Here is a 4,947-nt window from a genome sequence, read left to right on the forward strand (position 1 = left end):
TCTCTTAAAATCATAGGCAGCGGTACAAGGTAAATTTTTGAAAAAGAAAAATAATGAGAGGTATACAAAAATGCTGGATAAAGAACATGTATAGTATACCTGATTAAATCAAGCAGGCTAGGTGACTATTTGTCGCCGCCCCGTTTCAAAGGGGATGCCAATAAATCATCATCATCACCATCGGCTACCTACCGAGCGCTCTGTTTTCAACTGCCCCTGGCCCGGTGCAGGGCCTTGCCCGCACCTGGAATTACTCTCCACTTTTTCACGAAGACTTCGGAGACACGTGGACACCATTCGTATCCCAGTCCGACGCCTAGCTGACCCTCCAGGCCCCTCCAAACATCCGAAGCGGCGCGGCGCCGCGCTAACCCTAAGACGCCGCGCTCGGACCTCTGGAATGCAGCGTCTCATCAAGCCCCTGCAGGCAGCACTCACCGATGGCCCGCAGGCCTCCTCTTCTCCCGCCGCCAGCACCGCCATGCCTACTCTGTCAACTTTCAACGCCACTAGCGACGTCAACAGTTCCAGGCCGGCTGCCCTGTCTCAACCGGGTGCGTTCCTCAGCTCCGCGCACGACACCGTGAAAATTCCGGTCACATTCAACGCTGTGAGCGACACTGAGAACTCCGGGGCGACAGCCGCGTCGCAGCCAGCGTTCGTCGCCGCAATGTCTACCACGACCAAGTTCCACGCAGTAAGCGACGCCAAGAGCTTCGGACCCTCAGCTGTGTCGCAGCCAGGTGCGTTCGCCGTCGCCGCCACCGCGGCCGCCTGATGCAAAGAGCTGCAGCCCGTCATCTACATCGCAGCCGGCCGCGCTTCTTGCTGCCGATTCCACCGGATCTACGACTCCTCCCGTGCTGGCCAATGTAAACTGTATGTCCGCCAATGATACTCCCAATTTTCCTTCGCCCACCACGTCCCAGGCTGACGACTCGTCGGCGGAGCTGGATTTCATGGCGTCCCCAGAAAACAACCATAATACGCCAACCCCGGAAAGCGCCTGGAGCACCGCCGGTACCAGCCGTAAACCTGCCTCCACCGCCCGACCCCGCACCGAGCTCATCTCTGTTGGAATCTAACTTCCCCCCGGTACCCTCACTCCCAAGCTGCCTCTATACGACTTGCTCGCCGCCATCATCTCCGCCGCACATCTCTCCTCCAAAACCAGTGCAGAGATCACCCTTCAGGCCAAGCCAGCTCAGAGGCTTGTATTCCTGAAAACGCATTCCCCTCTCACCGCCCACCTCCTTCTCTCTCTCTCACGCATCTCCAGCTCAACGGTAAGCCAATGTCCGTCAAAACGTATGCCATCTCATGCCTCGGCGTCATTCATAACGTCGGCAGTCACTTCACTCCTGCTCAGCTCATGCATGACCTTGAATCATTCACGACTGATATTCCCGCTGCTCGTATGATGGGCACCACGGAATCGGTGCTCATAACCTTTACTGGCACCGTCATCCCCCACTTCGTATATTTTAAACGCGTCGCTTTTCCGATGCCGTCCTCATAAGCCTAAGCCCCCCCCACATGCACTCGTTGTCTTGCTCTGGGACACCGTGCCCACCAATACCCTCAACACAGCGTTCCGGCCAAGTGCCGCCGCTGTGCTGCTCCTCTGCCCGCGGATCCTACCGCCCACGTATGGTATTCATTGCCAAGTAAAAAGTCATTCCTCTATCGATCCCACCTGCCCCTTCCTCCTTGCTAAGCATCGCGAGTGTGCTAAAGCCGCGTTTCTCCGTCGCACAGCTCTGCGCCGGGCCACGCAGGCCACCCCTTCCTCCACCTCCTCCTCCGCTCATGAATCCCCCGCACCTCCGACCCCATCACCACCAGGATCCTACGCTGCTACAGTGAAAGGGTCCTCGGCGTCGGCATCCCTTTCTTCCGCAACTATACCCTCTCCGTCCTTGGTTGACGAGAGCCGCTCCTTCGATCTCCGGCTCACAATGCTGGAGCGCCACCAGCGCGAGCAACAGCGCATCTCCCATGAATGACAACAACGAATCCACACATTGACACAAACCCTCCAGAAAACCACTTCCTCTCCAATATCCCAGCTTACCAAGCTTAAAAATGAGCACATTTCTACGCTCATACGCTCATTTCTACGCTCATTTCTACGTCCTCCAATGCCCAGGTCGCCCCATTGGCTGACTTGGTCGAAACCACCACCACCGCACACCACAGTCGCTTGGTTCAACTAGAAACTTCGATTATATAGATTCTCACCACACTCCAAGCGCAATCCAAGCAATTGGAATCCTTCACGTTTATGCTCCACTCCCTGCAGGAGTCTCTCCCCCCAGCCAAAAAGAAGGGACGCGCCCCCACAAACACCTCCACAACTACCCTATCTTAGATGGCGCGTGGAACGGACTTCGAGATTGTGCAGTGGAACTGCCGAAACCTTCGCACTAATAAGACCCCCCTCCATCAGTATTTCCTCACCCGCCCCTCCCTACCCCATTTTCTCCTTCTCCAGGAGACTCGGACGGCCCGCACCGTCCCAGGTTACCGCGCCTACCACGCCACGACGGGGACGCCGCTTGCGTCCGTTTATGTGCGCAACGACGTTCTCGTCGAGCCAATTGACATCCCCTCTAGCCTCCTTAAATATTTAGTTGGTGTGGTCAATTACCAACCTCCGTCCCGCATCTCACTCGCCCTTATATCTTTCTACAATTCCCCTGTCACATGCTCTTTATTCACGGCCCTGAACAAGTTCCTTAATTCTCTTCCATCCACCACCCATCTCCTCCTTGGGGGCGACTTTAATGCTCCTCACACACTCTGGGGCTACCCCCAGACCCTCAAACCCGGCCGCCTTCTCCATTGTCTTGCCCAGGAACGCCACCTCACTCTTCTTAATAATCCTGGCTCCCCTACTCGAGCGGGCACTGTCTCACAGCGCTCCACGACACCCGACCTCACCTTTTCTCGGGGCGCCCTTTCCTTTCACTGGCAGGTCACAGCCGAAACCCTTCTCAGCGACCACTTTCTCATTCATATTATCACCTCTCTTTCCCACATCCCTCGCTGGCTCCAAGTCACTCACACTGACTGGCAGGCATTTCGCACTAATATTCTTTCCGTGTCCTTTGAATCTTACGACGACTGGACGTCGTGCATCTCCGCAGCGGTGTCGGCCAGTAGCCGTCGCGTTCGCCCACGTCACCCGATCGCAGACCCGGATCCCACTTTCTCCGTTTATGGCGTCGCCGTAAACGTCTCCAACGCTGCTCCCAGCCCCAAAATGCCCAACTTTCCTCCCGGATTGCTGCTCTGCGGGCCGAGATAGTCGCCCACGGCGCATCCCTCGAGCATGCTCTTTGGAGTGCGCTCTGCGACGGCCCCGACTCCGCATTGCTCTCGCGATCCACATGGTCTCTTTTTAAATCTCTCTTAGGTACTAAGCCTGCCCTTGCTCCCACTTTAGCCAAAGCCCTCACTCAGGGGACTCCCTCCGAGATCTTTGACAAGCTCACCTCTCTGTATCTCCCGCCCCCTCTTACACCTTCCTAGTCAGCCTACTCGGGCGATCCTAACCCAGACCTGGACCGCCCTTTCAGTCTCCGGCAGCCCGAGGCTGCCCGTGCTTCTAATGCTTCTAGCTCCGCTCCCGGTGAGGACGCCATAACTTACACCACACTCCGCAACCTTCCTGACCACGCCAAGGAATTCCTTCTCCAGACTTTCAATAAGGCCTGGGACAGCGGCTGCCTGCCGAGCTCCTGGACATCCTCCCTCATTTCTATGATTCCAAAGCCGGGCAAACCTCCCTCCCTCTCTAACCTTCGCCGTATCTCCCTGACATCGTGCGTTGGCAAGACCCTTGAGCGAATGGCTCTGACTCGCCTCTCTGATTTTCTTGAGCCGAGAGAGTTCTTCCCCTATTTTTTATCGGCCTCCGACGCCGCGTCTCTGCACAGGACATGTTCCTGATCCTCCAGCATACCTTCCTCTCACCCACTCCCAGCCAGATCCACGCTCTTCTGACTGTTGATGTCCGCAAGGCCTTCGACGGTGTGTGCCACGACCACATCCTGTCTCAACTTTCCTCCCTGGGATGCGGCTACCGCTTGTACTCTTATGTCCGCTCCTTCCTCTCTAACCGAGTGTCTCGCTTTCGAGTTGACACTCATCTGTCCGACCCCCACGTCCTCATCCGTGGCACTCCTCAAGGTGCTGTTCTCTCTCCTACCCGTTTCAATATTGCTATGACCCCTCTCGCCTCCCAACTAGCTCAAATTCCTGACCTCCACCACATCTTTTATGCCGACGAGATCACTCTCTGGTGTTCATCTGGCTCTCCCGGTCACGTACAGGACACCCTGCAACGTGGGCTAGATCTCATCGGCTCCTTTCTCACCACAGCTGGCCTGTCGCCTGCTCCGGAGAAATCCGAGCTTCTCCTTCTCAACCACTACGCATATCAGCGCTCCCACAACGCCCTCATCTGCCTCCATCTTTCTGGCTCTCCCATTCATATCATCCCCCAATGCAAAGTTCTTGGCTTCCCTTTGCATGCAGCCAAGAATGCGCATGCCCTCCAACACGCTGTAACAACCTGCCACTCAGTAACTCACCTCCTGTGGCGTGTGGTCACTCGGCGCTCAGGCCTCCACGAGGCTCATGCGTGCCGCGTCGCCCATGCGCTCGCCCTCAACAAGTTCCTGTACTTTGTACCTTAAGTTTCCTTCACGAACACTCAAGTTAACACCTTTGAAACCGCCCTCTTAGGCCTCTACAAGGCAGCTCTCAACCTCCCTATTACTACCTCCACTGCTAAGCTCTTTGCCGCAGGCCTCTTCCATCCTCTCCGTTCTCTTCTCTCTCTCCACTGTGACTGCCAGCTTGCCCGGCTTTCCCTTACCCGTCAGGGTCAGTGGTTACTGGCCCAGGCGGGTATATCCCCCATTCCCGTTTCCACATTTA

General features: G+C 56.4%; 1 protein-coding gene across 1 annotated transcript; it reads left to right on the forward strand.

The window, feature by feature from the left end:
- Nucleotides 1-400: 400 nt before the first annotated feature.
- LOC119442821 (putative protein TPRXL) lies at nucleotides 401-2,006 on the forward strand. Its single transcript, XM_037707857.1, has 2 exons — nucleotides 401-743; nucleotides 1,759-2,006. Exons 1-2 carry the CDS (start codon nucleotides 401-403, stop codon nucleotides 2,004-2,006), a joined length of 591 nt encoding a protein of 196 aa, XP_037563785.1.
- Nucleotides 2,007-4,947: the final 2,941 nt, after the last annotated feature.

Source organism: Dermacentor silvarum, chromosome 1, assembly GCF_013339745.2.
Source record: "Dermacentor silvarum isolate Dsil-2018 chromosome 1, BIME_Dsil_1.4, whole genome shotgun sequence".
Taxonomy (NCBI): domain Eukaryota; kingdom Metazoa; phylum Arthropoda; class Arachnida; order Ixodida; family Ixodidae; genus Dermacentor; species Dermacentor silvarum.